This window comes from Vigna umbellata, chromosome 8 (assembly GCF_029865625.1).
Source record: "Vigna umbellata cultivar VRB3 chromosome 8, Vumbellata_1.0, whole genome shotgun sequence".
In the NCBI taxonomy this organism is placed as follows: Eukaryota; Viridiplantae; Streptophyta; class Magnoliopsida; order Fabales; family Fabaceae; genus Vigna; species Vigna umbellata.
Genome location: NC_142172.1, coordinates 25,926,781 through 25,947,126, shown reverse-complemented (window position 1 = coordinate 25,947,126; position 20,346 = coordinate 25,926,781). Strand labels below are relative to the sequence as shown.

Here is a 20,346-nt window from a genome sequence, read left to right as displayed (position 1 = left end):
TTTGGATTAAATGAAATAAAGTTTGATTGTTTATAAGAGATATCAAATTAATTTAGTCTCTACTATCAGTAATACCCCTTAAAATAGTAGGGTGTTACATTTTGGTATCAGAGCAATGGTTTTCGAAAATATTTTGGGACTCTGGGGAGTGAAATTATTATTCTTAGTAAAATATCAATTGAGTTGATTCTTATTTTATTGGAAACTAGATTCAAAGAGCTTCAATTTGACTACTCATACGCATATTTTGGACTTCGGGAAGGGGTCTAACCGAGCTGGGGAAAACGTGACAGTTTTGCTGTCCAGGGGCTAGCGTCCAACCTTAATTTTAGGTGTATTTTTTTTACAAGTTGCAACTTTTTGGAGTGAGTAAGTTGTGTTCTGCACTAGGAGAACATTTTGGGACCCTTTGGAGACTTTCCTACCATGTTTTAGGGCTGGAAAATGGTTTAGAATGGTCCATTGGTTGTTTATTATTGTTAAGTGCCAAGTGCATAGGTCCTTAGTTGTCTAAGGCATCTTCTTTTAATTCCAAATCATATTTAGAGTTTTGGAGGAGAGTAGAGAGGTCCTTGGTGGGAGGTGAACGAAATCCTAAGTGTCCTAAGTGTGGAGGCTGACTTGGTCTAGCAAGGAGGAGAGGAGTTGCTCTCTTTGAAGAAGAATTTAAGGTGTTTGAGCCTTCAAGAGGTAAGGGGAGCTAACTCAACTTAATTTCTAGAATTTTGTAGTTAGAAATATGGTTCCAATTGCTTGACTTTGATGTAGGGGAGCTAATCCTTTCTTGATTATGATCATGAATATGAGTATGCATGTGTTAAAATTGGTAATGGTAGTTATATATTGACTTGTGTAAAATTTGGTTTTTCAAGATTATAATTTCTCATTTTCGAGTTACTGTGGTGACAAATTTCTATTAATTGTTTTCACCGTTGGATTTAGCTAAAAATTTAGTATGTGAATCCTAAGACCTATTACTAAACTTTGACCGTTCGGATTTAAAAATAAAAGTCTGTGCTTGGAGAAATAAATACTGCAAGTTTGAGTAAATTAGTTACCCCTGTAGTTCTGTTACTGAGTTATCTCGGTATAATATTGATTCTGACCTATTGGACCGTTTGATCAACCTCAAAATTTGATATATGATCCCTAAGACATATTAATACACTTTTACCGTTCGGATTTGTAATTAGTAGTCGGTACTTGGAGATATATATCCTGCATGTTTGAGTGAGTTAATTACCCCTACAGTTCTATTATTGAGTTCCCTTGGTAAAGTATAGATTCTGACTCATGGGACTGTTAGATCAACCTCAAAATTGGATATATGATTTTTAGGACATATTAATACAATTTGACCGATCGGATTGGTAATTGAAGGTCTATGTTTAGAGGAAGAAATTTCGAAAGTGTGAAACAATCGGATGAACACTGTATTGCTGTTCTTAAGCTATCATGGTAAATATTTCATATATATTTCATCTACCGTTAGATTGAGCCCAAACTTTAGTATGTAGTTCATAAGACATATTAGGTGATTTTGACCGTTCAGATTTGGAATTGGATATCTGTGCTTAGAGGAATTAATTCCGCATTTTGAGTTAAACCGAGAACCACTTAAATTTCTGTCTCTGAGTTGCCTCGGTAAAACCTCCATAGCTACTTAGTTAGCCGTTGGATTACCCTGAATTTTTAGTATGTTGTTCCTAAGAGATAGTGGAATACTTCGACCGTTCGGATTCTAGATCGGAGGTACAGATTTAGAGATATTAATTTCGTATCTTCTCAGGGATCTCAATACTGCTTAATTTATGTTTTTGGATCATTTATACAAAAATTATGATTTTTGCCTCATTAACCGTTGGATTGGACTGAAAATCTTACCATATAATCTAAACATGTTGTTGACTAGTTTGATTGGTTCAGATTGTCGATAAATAATATGTTGAAAAAGGTAATTTGGTTAATTTGTGCTACTTTGATAAGTAGACAGGATGAGATGATGAAGGAAGAGATAAAGAGAATGATATAAATCGGGCTACTTTGATAAGTAGGCAGATTAACTATACTGTGCTACTTTGTAAGTAGACAGTATTGTCTTGTTGCGCTACTTTGGTAAGTAGGCAAAAGATCTTGTTTCATGCTACTTTGGTAAGTAGGCAAATTAATTATACCGTACTGCTTTGGTAAGTAGACAATAATGTCTTGCGGTGCTACTTTGATAAGTAGAGAGAATAACTTGGTTTGTACTACTTTGGTAAGTAAGTCAGATGAGGTGAAGTTGTAACACTTTGATAAGTGGAATTTTAAATTTCAGAAGTTTATGAACTGTGTGAAATTTTATTTTAGAAGACTTGTGTTGTAATAAATCACTGAATATTTTGTTGGTGTTGAAAATTGTTAAAGAAAAGTAGTATATGTATTTTTGTGGAAAAATAAATTGTAACGCCTAAATTGGGGTATTACACTATTGGGTATCAAAGCAATGGTTTTCGAAAATCCATATTTCTTTTGTAAGTAATCTTTTGTTAAATAGTCTTTGTTTAAATAAATAATTTTCGAGGACGAAAATAAATGTTGTTGGGGAGATTGTAAGATCCTTGAAAATATTTGTTAGTTACTAAAAAAAAAAAAAAAAAAAAAAAAATTAGTGAATAGTAAATTGTGAATAGTAAAAAGTGAATAGTAAAAAGTGATTAGTAAAAAAAAAAAAAAAAAAAATTATTTTTGGAAAGGATAAGTGTTACACGTAGCTTTGAGATCAGAATTCACCAATTTGCAAATAAAAAATTATTTTTGCAATAGTAAAATGAATAAAAAAATGAATAGTAAAAATGAATAGTAAAAATGAATAGTAAATTTTTTTACTATAAATAGCCAAGGGGAGGAGGCTGGAAATTTACACCAAAATTCTAGAGAAATTGTGAGAGAAGAGAGTTGGAGTAAATTCTAGTTGAAGAGGGGAAATTCTAGAAGTTTCTGGAGAACGGTTTGAGAAGAAGAAACTAAGTCTGGAATAGAGGTAAGGGGAGCTAACTTTGAGTATTTCCCTTTGTATTATCTTGAGTCTTGAATATGCTATATTTTGCTTTTGTCTGATCTTAAATCTTGAATATGGAGTATTTTGTTTCTGTATGATCTTGAATTTAAATGAGAGTATGCTTTTGTGTTGATATCCAAGTGTGATAGTTGTAAAATGTGATGTTGATTATGTTATGCCCTTTGTATGTTATTAGTTGTTTATTTTTGTATTTTGGAAGGATTAGAAATTGTCTAACCGGCTCTGCCAGATTCAATTTCTTGTTTCCCCAAACATGTTAATGTTCGTGTTATTTAATTATATTGTATTTTTGGATGGATTAGAAGTTGTCTAACCGGCTCTGCCAGATTCAACTTCTTGTTTCCCCAGACATGTTAATGTTCGTGTTATTTAATTATATTGTATTTTTGGATGGATTAGAAGTTGTCTAACCGGCTCTGCCAGATTCAACTTCTTGTTTCCCCAGACATGTTAATGTTAGTGTTATTTAATTATATTGTATTTTTGGATGGATTAGAAGTTGTCTAACCGGCTCTGCCAGATTCAACTTCTTGTTTCCCCAGAAATTTTATTGTCTTATCTATTTTTTTATTGCATCTTTGTGGAAGGATGAGAAGTTGTCTAACCGGCTCTGCCAGATTCAACTTCTTGTTTCCCTTGAATTTTTATATTAATATTATTTTGATGGTAAGGGCAACTAATTATTTTTGTATGAATTTATAAATATACGAATGTTGAACTGGTGTTCTCTTGCGAAACTGTTTTATGACTTTTATTATATTGGGTGTTATAACTGAAACTGTTAAATTGTACATGTTGAGATGTGATGAATTTATTGAATGAGTTTGTTGGCTGAAATTGATCTTGTTGGAAGGTCTGGAGTAAGGGTTCTGTAATTGCTTATATATGAGTATTAAATAGATATACAGATACTGTTTGAGGTTGTTGTGAGAAGAAGTAAAAATATTAAAATTAGGCATTTTAGATTTAGAGCATAAGACAACAAGGTAGATAAATTAAATAAATAAATTGATTAATTATTGAGGGCCTCCGTTTGTTGGTAGGATAGAGGAACCTTAAAAACCTGAGTTGGCACATCCCTGATCATAGAGCAGCCCTGGCCTGGTCCAGTCAGTTGTGACTAGTCATATGTGCTGGCGTCGAAGGTGAGTTTGATGCGTTCAGACATCTGTGTCCTCTCCGGTGACCAATTGGAGTAAAGAAAAATTTCTACTAGGATGAAAATAAAATAAAACAAGTTGATTGTAGATGCATAATATTATCATGGTAAAAATTTCATATATATTTTATTTATTATTACATTGAGCCCAGACTTTAATATGTAGTTCCTACGATATGTTGATATATTTTGGTTGATCCATGATCTTTGTTTGGCGAAAATATGTTGAGTCATACTCGTTATGGGCAAAATGAGTTTATAATATGAAGCATAATATATGGTAATATGTTTAATTTATTGATACCAAAACGGGTTATTATGAATTCTTGATTAAAGAATGAACATGATTGAGTTAGGTGGATAAGAGGGTATGAATTGTTGGTTTTATGAAATGTTGGAGTGGATATGAGAAATCATTACTTATGAAATGATGTTTACTACCGGGAGTAGTATGTTCGAGTTATACCATGAGAGTTTGGTATGAGCAAAGTAACACCTGAGGTTTATGAAAGCAGGCAGAAAGTAGTCTGACCATAAGGCTTTGACATAAACATATGATTCGTAAGTTATATAGAAGCAGGCAGAGAGGGGTCTGACCATAAGGCTTCAGAAAGTAAGACATAGTATATAAGTGAGGCTTAAGGAAGCAGGCAGAGAGCGGTCTGACCATAAGGCTTCATGAGTAAGCATGGTACACTTGTAAGATTTATGGAAATGGGAAAGATGACTTTGATAATGACGAATTAATGACATCAGAATAATGATATTTTATCAATTGCAGAAATACGTGATTAAAATATTTTTATTACAAGTTTAATGATTTTATGATAAGGTTGGCTTACCCTTATTTGTTTGTACTATGATCATATAACTCATGTTATATGTGATTAGATAATGTTGCAGATGCGGTTGAACAAGCTTAGAGATGAGAGAGATGCGGGAAAAAACTTTCAGGGATTTTTGTAAAAAGAATAAATTTGTATTGGGAAGATTATGTTGTGTAAAACTTATAAGTTGAAATTTCAATGGTGAAGACTATATTGTTTAAAGTTTGTAAGTTTGGCATTGTACTTTGGATTAAATGAAATAAAGTTTGATTGTTTATAAGAGATATCAAATTAATTTAGTCTCTACTATCAGTAATACCCCTTAAAATAGTAGGGTGTTACAGCAATCACGTTGGTCAGTATTTTCAGATCACTAGCAAGGAAGCAAGCTTAAAAAGCAACACTCTCGACCTTGATCCCAAGTCTGAGTTCCCAAATGACGACCGACCTTCATTTGATGAACCAATATAAAGTTATACCTTAGGGACCAAGCCATCCTAGGTTATGAATGTGGAAGAATAAATTCTTGGGCAAATAATGGAAGTTCTTAAACAAAACGTGGATTTGTTCGCCTGGTGTCTAACTAAAATGCCAGGTATTAATCTTGGTTTCTTGTGCCACCATTTTTCCATCCTTCCAAAGGCTAGGCCTGTGGCTTAAAGAAAGAAAAAGCTCGGAGAAAAGCGCCAAGCAGTTGTCAATAATGAAGTAACAACACTCTCGAAGTCGGTTTCATTAGAGAGATCACTTGCACCACATGGCTTCCTAATGTTGTCAAGGTGAAAAAGGCCAACGACAAATGTCGCATGTGGTTTTCTACATAGACCTTTACAAAGCATGCCTCAAAGACACATATCCGTTATTTGACGACAAAGTTGTGTTTCACAATGGCATTTGATGGTAGAGTTATGTTTGGCATAACAGTTGCATTTGACGGTACAGTTGTGTTTTGACATAACAATTGCATTTGATAGCAACATTTAATGACAAAGTTGTGTTTTGCGACACTGTTGCATTTGATAGTGGCAGCTAATGGCAGAGTTAGCATTTGACAATGAAGTTGGTGTTTAATGGCAGAAATCAAAGAAAGTGTCAACAAAGGATTCAAAGGTGCGAACAAAGTCAAATTGTGACCTTGCGATGTCGATGGTGTGTGGCAATGGCCCGTCGTATGTCGTGTGTGGTCGTGGTGTGTCTTTTGATTGCAAGTTGCACAAAGTTGGAAGAGAAACTCAAAAATCCTAGACTATCAATGACTAATAAGAGACAAAGGTAGAGAGTGAATGAAATGTCATGGGCGTGTGTCTCTCTTTCCTAATATTTTTTTAAAGTTTGTTTGTGTTTTGGATTGGATTGTTAAGTTAAGAGTAAGTTAGGTTTTTTTTTATCACCAACTGAGCTTACCACGGGTTCAACCCGAGTGAGTCGAATTCTTAGTAGGTTGGGTCCATTTTTGACCCGTACTGAAATTTGTAAAAATAATTTAACCCATCCGACTTGAATCCATAGTTGGTCGAATTGACTCGTTAATTTTAAGCCATTTTGATAATTTTATTAGAAATAATTGTCTAAAACCTAAAATGACCTATCACATGAAGACAAAATTCAAGACAGCATTTAACAAAAGAAAAAATATAATAAAAAGTAAATGGACGTAAAAAAATTAGAGTGATTGATAAAAAGAAAATTATGAAGGCTATCTATATTTTCAATTTAAGTTTTCTTTAATTTTGTTTTCTATCCATCTTTTCTAATCTTATTTATCTTAGAATTTTAATCATTTGGTTACACATAGTTACCGTTAAGCCTCAAGTGTCAGAGTTGACTAATACTTATATACATGCAAATTAAATTCAACCAATAAAAGACCCTAAAACTGATTACTCCCAAGAAAGTTATTTTAAAGAAGTAAAATAAACTAAACTAAAACATTTAGTAAATAGTTGACTTTTTTAAGTATCTATAGAAATAAAATTCTTGATTACGATGGAGAGGACAAAACTCATGACTAATCCCTCTATAAAATTATTTGTCTATATAATATTTAATATATATATATATATATATATATATATATATATATAAAGATAATGAATAAATTCTCAAATCTATAATTGTTGCCATCCTTACATTTAGAAAACAATGCAATCTAAATATGCACATTCATATGTATTACATGTTGAATCAAACTAAAACTATTTTAAATAACTTCTCTATTTTACACTCTGAAACTTAGATATTTAAAGTTATAAGAGTGAAACCAAACACATGTCCAATGTAACAACCCTTAAGTTATACAACATTCCTTCGAACTTTTTTTCTCATGTACATTCAACTTAAGTTACCAATGTTTAGTAAGAAAAGTAACTTCATTGGGAACTAACCAAGTGGAATGAAAGGAGAAAGCTGTAAGAAAAAGACAGTACAAGGAAGTTACATTAATAAGCATGCGGGATGAACACACTAGAGTTGAGTAATCACCACGCAATTCTCAAAAGGCACAACCTCAAAGTCCTTAAATTATACACTCCATGTAACAGAATAAGTAGGTGTTTTGGTTGTTGTGGTTGGTGTGCGAAACTTCAAACAGGACCATTTGGGGGTCATGTGGATTTTTTCTTTTTCCTCTTAACTGTCTCTCACCATGTTCTATGGTAAATAATTGATGTGGAGTGGTTTCAATTGGACACCTACACATATATATGAAGTGTGGCATTTTCTTGGGACCAAATTCATCACAGACATTATTCTCTTACATTTTATAAAATAAAAATGTTTTCTAACTTGTTTGGCTGGATTTGAGTTCGAGTTGCACACAGTTATCAACAATATTAATATCTAGACAGGTTATGTTTTTGTCTGAGATAACGCGTCATTTTCCGAAACCCATTTTTTCACTGATTTCAACCAGAGTTCATACCTATTTAACCAAATCTTACTCAGGTATTAGGTCAAAGAACAATAAATTATAGAAGATGCAATTTTCTAGTGGGGTTGGGACAAAACTTGCTCTTGACGTTAAAGGATGTAGTAGAAAAGATAGTAAATCAGTGTAGAATCCAGAGTGCTAGGCTACAGTAGTTCTTTTCTTCTTTTAGTTGGGTGTAGTTATTAAGCTAACTCTCCAACTATTAGTCACAGCTTGATGGTTAGGAACATTGTTGCTAGAATAATTAATATATCTGAGTCAGAATAGTTAATCTGGTGGTGAAAAATGAAAACTGATTTCAAAACTTTTGACAAAATTCACCATGTCTTGTATCTACTTCTAATGCAACCTCAAATAGCCATATTTGGGGTTACTTTCAATTTTACAGCTGTATTGCTTTTGACCCACGCAAATAGAGCTGAGGTAGTTTTAGCACAGGAAAAGGGTAAAGAAAGGATAGTGATATGTACTGAAGGAAGAAAAGCTGAACAATTTAAGAAAACGAAACAAACTTTCCCTAGCACATGAAATAGCTGCACTGATTCTGTTATGTTGACTTGAATTATGTACCCAAGGAGAATAAATTCATTGTTCTATACGGTAATCGGTGAAAGCTTAGAGCTGAATGTGAATTGCAAAAGAAGCTTTGGTGCATGCATATCTTTGACCAAAAATGTGTTTGACTTAGCTTACTTCACCTTCAAACCACCTCCTTTGATCCAAGAGAAAAGAGATATTAGCGTGAGTTTATTTTCTTATAAGCAATTGAGAAAAAAAAAAAGAGTAAAAAGTGTTTGTTGGTTTATTAGCTTGATTTTTAATGTTATGCAGATTGGGGTAGGAGGACTTAATCATAGGGTAAATTCAGTCTCTTGTTAATGCCATTTATGCAGCGACGCATGAAGTGGATGAATAATGAAAAACACTAAGCTTCTTCTCTTGAGTGGATTTGAGGGAGTGGATTTGAGGGGATTTGAGAGGATTTGAAGACAATTTTTTTTGTCGTTTTTTTGAGCAAATTTGGAGGTAAATTAGAGTGAATTTGAAAATAATTTTTTTTAATTTGTCATGTCAATACAATTCTATACTAATTCTCACAAATTTTATTTTCAAATTCACTCTCATCTACCTCCAAATTCGCTCAAAAAAACGACAAAAAAAATTATCTTCAAATCTTCTCAAATCCCCTCAAATCCATCTTCTCAAATCTACTCAAAAGAACAAGTCCTAAGAGTAGTAATGGAAGTGATGCATCAATTATATGAAACTACTGAATTCTAATGTATTGAATTGTAGTTGCCTACATGAAATGGAAGCAAAACAAAGGAATACACATTTATTATTTGTTATCATCCATTTTGCTGCATAGTAAAAGTAAAACTGTACAGAAGAAGCTTTGAAGAAAATTAAATAATCCTAACTTCATAGCTTAGCTGTCACCCACTCAAGAGCCCCCACACTTTTTTTCCCTCTCTTCCTGACAATCTTGCTACCCAGCTTTTGGCCTTTTTGGCTCACTTCTACATTGCTAATTATTTTTGTGTAAAAATTAATTGAGTAGACGGCAAGGAAACCAGAAAAAAGAGATATGGGAAAAAAATTAATGTTTTGTTTGTGCTTATTTTAAAAAGAAAAATTAATTTTCTTCGTATATACAACTAGTTTCTCTGAAAGAAATTAGAGAAAAATATTGTTCCAGTTTAACGTAATTATTAATTCTTATGTTTAATTTTATCTTTATTTCGTTTCCAATTAGTAAATATTAATATTTTATGAAAGTTGTGTTAAGTAAGATTTAGGATTTATTTTAATATATTAGCAAAAGACTCGCAGCGTCCCTTCTCACATAATCTTTGGTTGGAGAAACACGTGGCATGTATTTTCCCCGTGTCGAAGCGATCCAATCATTTTGACAGCTGCTGTATGGTTCGGGAGAGAGAAGAGCCGAAGCAAAGACGCGGAGAGGATGACATGGAGGCAAGGCTGAGGTTCGGATGCCAGATAGGGTCGGACAACCGTTTGATGGAAACTGTTCCCGAGAAAGAAAAATAATAAAAAAGGGTTATTATTGATTAATGGAGTTTTGGTTGGTCGGAAGAGAAAGAGTGGAAGTACAAGAAAGAAAAAAGCATGAGCTTTTGGTAGTGATTAGCATTGGCATGATATTGCGCCTTCTCTGAGAAGCCAACAGAAAAAGATTGATTCGTTCGTTCATTGATTCATTGATTCTGATACAGTGGTGTAGGGAGAGTTGCTTTTCTTGCAAGCCTAATTGCCTTCTTTAAATAAGGGCTTTGACTATTAGATGTTGGTTGTTCCAGTTCTCCAGTTGCAGTTCTTGGTCAGCTTCCTCTTTTCTCTATAAAACCCTATTTTCTGCTTCTTCCTCCACTGGGGCTTCAATGGCCACCTGCAAAAATGTCTGTGCTCTTCTCCTTTTGCTTTTCTCCTCTTTTCTACATGTGAAGGCTATTTTAGACCCTGCTGATTTCCTCGCTCTGCAATCCATTCGTAAAGCCCTCGAAGACATGCCCGGTTCCCATTTCTTCTCCTCCTGGGATTTCACCGCAGACCCATGCAACTTCGCCGGGGTTTACTGCGACTCCGACAGGGTCATCTCCCTCAACCTCGGTGATCCCAGGGCTGGCTCACCCGGACTCACCGGCCGCCTCGACCCCGCCCTCGGCAAGCTCTCCGCCCTCGCCGAGTTCACCGTTGTCCCCGGCAGAATCTACGGTCCTCTCCCAGAATCCCTCTCCGATTTGAAGAACCTCAGGTTTCTCGGCGTCAACCGTAACTTCATCTCCGGCGAAATTCCGACCAAGCTCGGCGAGTTACGCGGCCTCAGAACCATCGATCTCAGCTACAACCAACTCACCGGACGCATTCCTCCAACCGTGGGATCCCTACCGGAGCTGACTAACCTGATCCTCTGCCATAACCGCCTCTCCGGTTCGCTCCCTCGGTTCGAGTCACACACTTTAACACGGCTCGACCTAAAGCATAACTCTCTCTCCGGTTCGCTCCCTCCCAACTCGCTCCCTCCCTCTCTGCAGTACCTCTCCCTGGCCTGGAACCAGCTCACCGGCCCAATGGATCGCCTCCTGGGCCGCCTCGACCAGCTTAACTATTTGGACCTTAGTCTCAACCAGTTCACGGGCCCAATCCCGGACCGGATCTTTTCCTTCCCGCTCACGAATCTGCAGCTGGAGAGGAACCAGTTCTCGGGTGCGGTCCAGCCCGTTGAGCAGGTGTCCATCCCGACCGTTGATCTTAGTTACAACCGGTTGTCCGGTCAGATATCTCCAATGCTGGCGAGCGTGCAGTACCTGTACCTGAATAACAACCGGTTTTCTGGTCGGGTACCGGCTAGCTTCGTGGAGCGGTTGCTGGACGCCAGCATTCAGATACTTTACTTGCAGCATAACTATCTGACGGGGATTGAGATAAGCCCAACGGCGGTGATTCCAGAGAGAAGCTCCCTGTGTCTGCAGTATAATTGCATGGTCCCGCCCGTTGAGACGCCCTGCCCCTTGAGGGCTGGCAAGCAGAAAACCAGGCCTACTGCGCAATGCAACCAGTTGAAAACCTGATCCGACCCGACCCATGAAGTCAAAATCTTACCTCTTTCCTTCTTCCTTATTTCTCCTCTTGCTTTCTGATTCATTATTATTTAATTTTGTGGTGGTTATTAGGGAATGAATAATGAGAAGATTGTGAATATTTTTGGATTAGATTTAGACAATTTAGCTGTTTTGCTCCGGGAGCTTCTCAAATCATATATGTTATGATTATTATCTATATTACTAATGTAATATGATCCATTATGAAAAACAATGAAAAAATTATTGATCATTATTACCAGGTTTTTTCGATCAATTAAAACTCTATTATGCCATCTCCTGTGAGTTAATATTTGCATTATCTTTTTTATTTTTATTGTCATCACTGGTAACTTGCCATTGGGAAAGATTTTTTTTTTCCATTCTTTTATGCTCATTTAAAATGCTGCTTGCTAGTGTCGTGGTGGAAGCTTCTAATGATTACACAGTGTGAGATGGCATTGGCACCTGTCTATTCATAATTTTGGTACATATTTGATCATAGTGGAGATGTAAAATTTGGTGTGATGCATGTATATCAATCCCAATTGGTTATTGTTCCATCATTATTTTGATTATTTTTGGAAGATCACAATTTTCAGATTTTTGTGGGAAGTGGAGTGGTGGCCATTCGGTGCAATTACCGTTTCTTCAGCTTTTTAAGCTTTCCATGGGCACGAGTCGCTGCTCCCTTCAATGGAAAATGGTTGTAGGGACGACAACCATTTTGGGGATATCTCTTTTGCATTGCAATTGTAAGCCTTTTGAGCCTTGGGTCTGGACTGACAACACTTTCTCTTTTTCCGCCCTCTGTGTGCGACTGTGGCGACAAAGGAATCATCACGGTAAAAAGCAAATGTGAAAAAACAAGAAAAAAGAGCTGAGAATAGGTAGGGTTGGATTAATCTTACAAAGGGGCACATGAAGCAGCTAATGTCAAAGCATAATAAGAAAAGGTAAATGTAAATGAAAACAAGGAAAAGAGAACAAGTTTAGGTATGGCTGGATTTTTAATTTACCACAGGACACACGAAGCAGCTAGACAACCTAACACTAATAACATATCGAAAACAACGTAACCCACACCTTCAACCATCCACAGCCACTTATATATCTGTCTGTCTCGGGTTGTTGCTTTATTGGATTGGATGTTCGTCCAGGTCATTAGTCAAATACTTTCGCATAATGCATGTCTATATCTGCTAATATATGATTAAATCTATTATCAAGTTCATTTTTTGTAGCCAATCCTCCGAGAATTTTCTCGGTACTCTAATCTTCACATGCAAAATCTTCTGGGGAATAGTAAATAACAATCTTTTGCAATTTGCCAATAAATAATAAATTATTTGCTAAAATTTTATCAGACCGTTGTCGCCAAAAAAATGGAAACCTGTAGCCTTTTTCTGCTGGAGGCCCCAACCCAGTCCTCTATGTTTTGTTGCCTTCATCGTACTGGGTGTACTTAATTCACTCGACATCTCACTCGTTTTCTTTGTGGAATCTCAGGTTTTATCATCTTATAATTTGTTTGTGGCTTAAAATAACATCTTTGCTTTACCAATAGTCAGACAGCAGAAAGAGGGTCCCCCATAGTTTTACTGTTTGTTAAGATAGCGCCTTCGGAAGTGTGACCCTCTCGGAGAAAAAGCTATTCTAAGGCCAACAAAATGAGAAATTTCTCCATTCTTTGAAAGGTTAAAACTCATAATTTTTGGAACACTTTTGCTTTTAAAAGGCAGGCAAAAATAAATCAACCTGCTTCTCTATAACAATTATTATGAGGTCTATCAAAATCAAGGAACTAAGGTATCATAACAAACAAAATAATTAGATAAATCACTAAGACAAGACAACAAAGGAGTTATAAGATTCCCATGCTATCCACAACGGCACAACCACAGTGATATAGGCATCTTGGCAGTGGCGTTTGGGCAAATGTATGCTGTCACTGTTTTTTCTATTCCTTTACAGCTATTTGAAGGAGAACGGCCTAACTTGGAAGAAACCAGAAGCATTATTAGCTTTATTCCTGATATTTACAAAAGGGGATCCACAATAATTAGGGGTACAATGTACGTGTAAATGATTCAGCCAAAGCACCATGCAGGAGTCTAGGATCACCACAAGAAGACCGCACCAATTAATGACACATTGCACAATACTAATAATTTGTTCCAGGCATAACGTACTAATGAATCAATTCCAATCTCAATTTACATGTTTATTTATGTACCAAGACCTTATGGCTGTTCATGTCATGCCTTATTATGTTAAAACGTCCTATACATGTTCATTAACAACAGGGTACGCATGCCCCAGAGCATTCCATAACTAATTCACTGACATCATATGTACTCATCATAAAAGTGTCTTGTCCAGACCCTCTTACTCAAAGACGCTGGTCTATCACCACTCCCAGCAAATTCCCATTTCACGACATCTCCATCCCAAGAGGAGCTAACAAGCATGGTGTTGAAGGGGTGCCAACTACAATCTCTCACTGGTGATTTATGGTGCTTCAGTGTCGCAACTTGAGCTCCGCTCACCTGTAGTGAATTATCAAATCAAAAGAGAACCAGCTTGAACTTTTTGTCTTTGTTTCTTTGTAAAATAAGCAAACAGCAGCTCAATCTAACTGCAAAATTCCCCGATTATGATATAGTTTGTTCATGCATAGTGCCCAAGAAAATATACATCACGTTACACCGCTCTTCCCCAACAATTTTATTAACAGTAGCCATGTAATGGAGTCCGAAAGGGTGTTCATGTGATCTGTATCCTTTTAGGCAAGCCATTTACGGGTAATGAAGACTCAAACCTTGATATTATCACTCGTGTTCAAATACACAATAATTTTTTAACTTCAAAAAATTAACAGGGATTGACATAAAATGGGTGGATTGCCGTTTAATATATAGGTATTGATGTCATTAAATTGGTTATGAAATATACTTTTTGGTAACTTGTATAGTACCTAAATAATGTTGTGCCAATCATACAACATGGATATAATGCTAGAGCAGAAGAAATTAAATTACATACCAAATCATATATGTAAACACATGCGTTGTGTGATCCAGTATAGATGTACTTCTGCCCAGTGCTGTAAATTTGAGGATAATATCAGTCTAACAACTTTAATCAAATCCCCAAACGATATAGAAGCCAAAAGATATTGCTGAAGAAAACCAATTTAAAAGTACAATAATTAATATGTTAAGAAAGCTGCATGCTGGTCCAAATATGAACCTGACAGAACTTGTTTTTATTCTTCCCCCTCAAAAAACCAAGCACACTTTTACAAACAGTTTGGTTGACTATGACAAATAATTGAAGCTTTAAGAAAAAGATCAAAAGAGGATCATGACAAGAAAATGAAGAATAATTACACAGCAAGGCCAGCTTAGTGCTCACCTAAAAGCTGGTGAGAAATAGCAACGGATAAGAGTGCGCAAGACTGAATGACCTCTATAAGTAGCCACTGATTGATCACAAGGGTGAGTCAAGTCTTTTGCTTGGGGTGGATAATCCATCCACCTGTAATCCCATTCGTAACTCCTGTACCCAGGATTGCTGGAATAGAAAGAAAATTATGTTATATAGTATGTCAATGAATTGACAACAATTTCATCAAGAAACATCATAATCCCGGAGAGGAACAGACATCATTAGCTAGGTTAAAAATCTATAAATATCACATGCAAGACTGAATTCTGAAAATCATTCTAAGAGTTTCAATTACCCACACAAGTATGCAAAAACAAATAGAGACAGAAGCATGAGTCCAACATGACACGTCATTCTGTAACAAAATTATATAAAACTTCCAGTATTTTGCATTGAAAAAAATGTAGTGAGAATACTTCATAGATAATTCCAAGAAAAAAAATCAGCCTCATAATCAGATAATATATCATAATTAACTTATAGATTCTTTTAAGAATTAATATAAATTCAAACTCCAACATGATACCTTAAAGAAATGTTGGTATAACTGCCGTATCTTGTTAAACATCTCTAGCATTGCAAAAATTATCAGCTATTATTATCCTAGTATGACCTTAAGTCATGTTTTTTATTCCACACACGTGTTAAGACGAAATGTGCACATCAGAATATTAGAGGTGGATAGGTGGGTGGGGAGCATACCAGGTAACATTGGATGACATTTTGCGTATGTCCCAGAGCTTTATAGTTTGATCTTTACCATTTGAAATGAAATAACGCCCATCTCCACGAGTATCAATAAATGTAATGCCCTCAAGGTGTCCCATCAGTACCCCTGCTGGTTTGGCTTTAGCAATTAAGCAACGTCGATCCCAGACCTAATCAAATTTGTATATTACAATGTGTTCCTCACCAACAATCAGAAGAGAAACTAAAACAACTCTAGTGATTAATCATGGAATTTCTGAAATGAGTGACTATGGCCAAAGAGAAGAACTACCGCACTTAACTAGAAACAACTTCAGGTTCAATATTTATTTAACCTTGTATGACTATGAGATTGACGTCCTGTGTAAAAAGGTGCCACCACTTCCATTTAAAACCAAAAGATGTGGATATTCAAGGACAAAGAACATAATATCTTGACAAACAAAAAAATCGCATGGTATTGAACAAACCTTACAAAAACTATCATCACTCCCGGAGTAAATAAGATGGCTAGTTTCATCAGCAAAACATACAGTGTTCACATCAGACTGCAACATAAAATGAAAACAAAATGTTAGAACCTCTCTATGTTGGTTAATATTTTTTAACCATCAGAGATCAGACAACAGGAAAATAATTTCGATACAAAAACCAAAAAAGAAAAGAAGAAAGACATATCATATAAGTCCAATCCGATTCTTCTTTTGGCTTGGACATTTTTTTTATTGCTTTTGGTGGCTTGGAGAAGGTAGGGATACTGAGAATAAGAGTGGTTATCCAGCCAGATCATCCATACCATCTCTGGATTATCTATTTCTTTACTTATACACCAACATAGTGAATCATATTTGTTAGTCTTCCATATGTTTCAAAGTTAAATAGAGGATTAGACCTTAAATCCCTCAGCCAAAACGATAGTACAGGAACTTAGGCATTACAAGAGGCAATTCCATATTTTATAATCAAGCTTATTCTCTCAAACGATCTTGAGTTCTGCACTTAAACCAGCAAAGAAAACAAGTAGCATTGTGTGCGCAAAAATAAGTTAGGAATGAAATTGAGATTCCACCTTAGGATACAAAAATCTACCCACATTCTCCAAATTTTTTATAAATTTTAAGATCTATTTACGAATATATCAATGACAGAAAACCTAAAATAGAATTTCACAGGCACTGCCAATACATAAAATGGTTTATAACCAGTAGACCAATCCATCGTACAGAATATAAGACTGCCCCCTTCATGTTATGCACAATCAATTCTATCTGTCGATACTCCAATTATATTATGGAATCACGAAACTTAATTATTTCTGCAACATAACTACATAAACCAATAGATATCAAACAATAGCCCAAATCATATGAAACTAAATAAATGTAGTTGTGCCTAGTAGCAATACCGTGTGAGCTAAAATTCGAAGTGAGATCTTATTTGCTTCAAGATCATACACATATATAGAATTATCACTACTTCCAGCAACTAATTCTCTTCCATCCTTCGAGAATTTCACACAGAAAATTCCAAATGAGTACCCTCCATAATCATTTGATGAAAAATCTAAACCATCATGTATCTCCTGCATATTAGAAGAAATAAAAGTATATTACAAATAGGAAAAGGAATATCACTAAACAGAATCTGATAGATTGAAATCCAATTTTTCATTATCTATTGCTCTGTAATTTTTTATAGCATATGAAATTCTAAAAAAGGAGTAGTGTTAGATGTGAATACTGTAACATTGGCTAAGGACTCTGTTTCAGCAGATCCAGCATTTACAATGTGTACAATGGGTGACATACTGGCATAAGCCTGAAATTGAAGAGTGCAGATGCCATAAGAAAAAGCCGGATAATAGTACCTTTACGGAAAATAAAAGGAATAAAAAGACGTAGAACCCAGTAACATACCAAATAGTGTTGATCAGGTGAAAGACATGTATCAGTGATTGTCCATCTCAAATTTTTAGCTAGAATGTTCTTCTGAACTTTCCAACCTCTGTCCACGTTGTATATTCTTATATGACTTCCCTGCAATGTGATTTAAATGTAATCAAAACTATAGCATGCATTTTCAGGTTGAAGCTGAAAACACTTTACCTGGAACCCAGCAATAAAAAGAGAACCATCAGCTGAAAACTGGGATACATATGCCCGACTAGACATTTGGTCAATAAGCCAGGGACCATTTACGGGCAAATATCTGCTCAAAAGATGGCAGCGGTCAGCTGAAGAAAACCTTCCCCGTCCTGAATAATTTGATTCTCGACCTGCCAGCATCTTCACAGGAGAAACAGGCAACTGCGGCCTTCCAGTTCCAACTTGGACTAATTGTTGATGGGGGTTTGACTTCAGCTTTGTTATCTGAGATATTTCATTGTCCAGAAATGTCGATGGCATTTTAGATTGCCCACTGCTAGACTCTTCATGGATAGCATTTTCATCTTCACAATGATCAGAATCTATCTCTAGTCTACTCATAGCATAACCCATTTCGTCAATGTAAAGTGCACTGGCTGTGGCATACATAACTATTCACAGAAATACACAAAACTTTGTAATGCTGGAGCATCTTATTTTCTGCAAAATCTTCATAAAATCAGTGTTCATCAGACCTGAAAACAAAGAAGCATTAGCCACAAAAATTGAGTAAATTTTTAGATTTAATTCTCATATAAATAATTAAAAACCACCATTAGCAAAGAAAAAAAAATGAAACAAAGATAAATCTGTTTCATTTTTCTCGTAGAAAGTTAAACACTACAGTTGAGTCAAGCTAAGCTCTTTCCCTGAGAGAAACATCTGCACGTTAGTATTGATTTTGTTGGAACAGCTTTCCAGACTAGGGCTCTCCTTTAGCTTATCCGAAAACTGATTTTAATTTCTGCTAAACTAATTTTAATTTATGAGAGAAGAAAATAAGTATTCATTTTAGATTCTTATTTTCTTTTCCTAAACATGGCCTTTTTCAACTTGGATTGGTTTGGTTTATCGTGTCTTGAGGCACTAAATTTACAGAAATTCAACGACCTTTCGACAACCCATATAAGGTTCCAGAGAGCAAGCAAATTCGTAAGCAGCATAACATTCCTAATTGTGAAGAGTATTTACGAAACTAAAACAAGACGACCTCGCGGGACTCAAAACCCTTTCCATGTTCCACTAACATCGTGGACATCCTCAGAAACTAAAATTTAACGAGAAAGCAATCAGAAACAGGAATCAATTAGGAATTATCCTCCAACTCCCCTTATCCCTAACAACAAAAATTCCACCACGAATAGGTAAAATCATCATTAGAACAGGTAAAAGTCAACAGAAACGTCGCAATTAATATGAATAAAAATGAATTAGAGAAAGCATTCAGGGTTTAATTTTGAAAATCATTGACATAATAAAAAATAGTATAGTGAATAGTGACAAGTGATACCTCTTAAGAGCTTTGGCTGAGAGTGATTTAAGGGTTGTGTGGGACGATTCTGAGGAATATATGCAACAAAAAGGGTAACATAAGAGGGATTTTTCTGCTTTTGGCACACAAATAAAATCCAATCAATCCTCCAGACGAAGATATATGCATAATGTCACTGTTACCATTAAATATTGGATAAAGTGGGTGGGTGAGTGAGGGTGACGGGGAAGAAAATTCTCTACCTTGCATGTGCAGGGAGAAGAAGCCGCAAAACTCAAATATCCACCACTTTCTTTTTTATTTCTTATTTCTATTTTCAATACACTTTACTTTAAATATTACAAACATATTTAATTATGATTATTTACTATTTGTAAGAATTGTTTTATAAATAACTTTTCGGTAATACACAATATTCAAAATCCTTAACTAACTTTGTGTAAAAGTTAAACTCGGTGGTAAACAATAGCTTATGAATTTGAGAAAAGAAAAGTTCTTAAATGCATGTTCACGTGTATTTGAATTTATTTATTTGTTAAACTATAACAAAATTAAAAAGAAAATATTGAAAACATTTTTTTTAAGGTTAAATAACTATGAAAGATATATTTATACGAAAAATACACAAAATTTAAATGGGTATTTATAGTAAAAATAATTTAAAATAGTTTTCTTTTTTTCATACTAAAAGCTTTCAAATTCTTAAACTTGCAAAAGATGAGTATTTTACTACTCCTTCTTTACCTAAATACATGTTCATTAAACTATTATTTTTCAACCTAATGCGGATTTTATCCACAAATGTTCTTTGAGTTTTGTGTCATCTAATTTATAGAGAACAAAAATATTTTGTTGAATGGGAGGTAGAAATTAGTTAAAATTGAAATGAAGGGAGTAAGAAGGGTGAAAATAGCATACAAAGTGCAAAAGTTTTAAATAAAAGCTATCAAGACAAAAGTTCCAAAATTATTTCTTTTAAGTGCGTTTATCTTCAGATTAATGATTGATACAAACATCAAAATTGTAGGGTTTGTGTAGAACGTATCAATGTATTTATTTGTGAGAAAAATATTTATAAATAAATCACTTTTGCAAATGTAAGTTTTTGTTAGATAGGAAAAGATAGCACGTGGAGAGAGATGTGTGGATGAAAAGAAAATGTTTATTAAAGTGAATTAGAATGAAAACTAAAA

General features: G+C 35.0%; 2 protein-coding genes across 2 annotated transcripts; one reads left to right on the top strand and one right to left on the bottom strand.

Annotated features, from left to right (window-relative positions):
• Positions 1–10,047: 10,047 nt before the first annotated feature.
• LOC124834230 (uncharacterized) lies at positions 10,048–11,837 on the top strand. Its single transcript, XM_047308880.2, has one exon. It carries the CDS (start codon positions 10,379–10,381, stop codon positions 11,567–11,569), a length of 1,191 nt encoding a protein of 396 aa, XP_047164836.1. The 5' UTR covers positions 10,048–10,378; the 3' UTR covers positions 11,570–11,837.
• A 1,863-nt stretch (positions 11,838–13,700) lies between these two features.
• On the bottom strand, positions 13,701–19,330 carry LOC124834229 (transducin family protein / WD-40 repeat family protein). The gene is made up of 10 exons (XM_047308879.2): positions 19,172–19,330; positions 17,842–18,356; positions 17,653–17,772; positions 17,477–17,554; positions 17,142–17,318; positions 16,207–16,284; positions 15,731–15,906; positions 14,996–15,154; positions 14,624–14,684; positions 13,701–14,127 (listed from the first exon to the last, which is right to left on the bottom strand). Exons 2-10 carry the CDS (start codon positions 18,268–18,270, stop codon positions 13,927–13,929), a joined length of 1,479 nt encoding a protein of 492 aa, XP_047164835.2. The 5' UTR covers positions 18,271–18,356; positions 19,172–19,330; the 3' UTR covers positions 13,701–13,926.
• Between the last annotated feature and the right edge of the window lie 1,016 nt (positions 19,331–20,346).

What these genes read in the sequence shown, in the direction of transcription:
- LOC124834230 (XM_047308880.2), top strand. Translation starts at nt 10,379, where the DNA reads ATGGCCACCTGCAAAAATGTCTGTGCTCTTCTCCTTTTGCTTTTCTCC.
- LOC124834229 (XM_047308879.2), bottom strand. Translation starts at nt 18,270, where the DNA reads ATGTATGCCACAGCCAGTGCACTTTACATTGACGAAATGGGTTATGCT. An exon ending in ATGTCATCCAATGTTACCTG is followed by an intron (nt 15,155 to 15,730) that starts GTATGCTCCCCA and finishes TTTCTATTCCAG; the next exon opens with CAATCCTGGGTACAGGAGTT. An exon ending in TATTTCTCACCAGCTTTTAG is followed by an intron (nt 14,685 to 14,995) that starts GTGAGCACTAAG and finishes TCAAATTTACAG; the next exon opens with CACTGGGCAGAAGTACATCT.